Raw genomic sequence first — 659 nt, 5'->3', positions numbered from 1 at the left:
CTTTATTTCGCTCACTCAAGCCTTCCTCCCATCAGGGGTGACCCCAAGTCCCCCCAGGCCGTGGGGCAGGTACCGATTGGACACGAGGGATGGACACGAAGGGACAGACCCCACAGAGCATTGAAATATTTTTTTTTCAAGGGCACAAATAAAATTTTATTGCAGTGAAACTACTTGAAGTGCGAGGTCTGTGGCAGAGCCCAGGACCCCAGAAACACTCAAACCCCAAACCCAGCCCACGCTGCAGCTGCCCCGTCGATCCCAAACTCCTGCAGCTTTGATCTGCGGTGAACTTCCATCCTGCTGGCAGAGCTGGGTAGGACTAAAGCCCAGGAGGTGCTGAGCATCCTCCTAGCGGAGAGGTGCAGCTTTGGCAGAATTAGGCCCTGACATGCTGTGCCAAAGCCCAGCCCAGCCCTCCGAGGCTCCCTAGGTGAGCTGCAGGACGCAGTCTGTCTCGGGGTACGCCGGCAGGTTTAAAGCGTATTTCTCCTGGAGCGCGGGGGGCACAAACCTGCCCCCGAGGAAGTGGTAGCGGCCGGCAAAATGCTTCGCCGCCTTCTTGGGTGCCGTGAGCGAGATGAGCATGTCGGGCTGGAGCCCGTCCGCCTTCCCCTTCTCCACATCCCAGCCTGCAAGGAGCCCACAGCCAGGCTGGA

At 58.9% G+C, this 659-nt stretch overlaps 1 protein-coding gene across 1 annotated transcript in view; it reads right to left on the bottom strand.

Annotated features, from left to right (window-relative positions):
* Positions 1-429: 429 nt before the first annotated feature.
* Positions 430-659, bottom strand: part of LOC104274888 (NAD(P)H-hydrate epimerase-like) — a gene marked incomplete at its 5' end in the record, with an annotated part of 463 nt that continues 233 nt past the window's right edge. Inside the window, one exon of the mRNA XM_009870654.1 lies at positions 430-632. Coding sequence (XP_009868956.1) covers positions 430-632 — 203 coding nt within the window. The remainder of the gene's footprint in view (positions 633-659) is intronic.

Source organism: Apaloderma vittatum, unplaced genomic scaffold (assembly GCF_000703405.1).
Source record: "Apaloderma vittatum isolate BGI_N311 unplaced genomic scaffold, ASM70340v1 scaffold37345, whole genome shotgun sequence".
NCBI lineage: Eukaryota > Metazoa > Chordata > Aves > Trogoniformes > Trogonidae > Apaloderma > Apaloderma vittatum.
The sequence above is the reverse complement of the archived record's forward strand: the minus strand, read 5'-3'. Positions and strand labels throughout refer to the sequence as shown.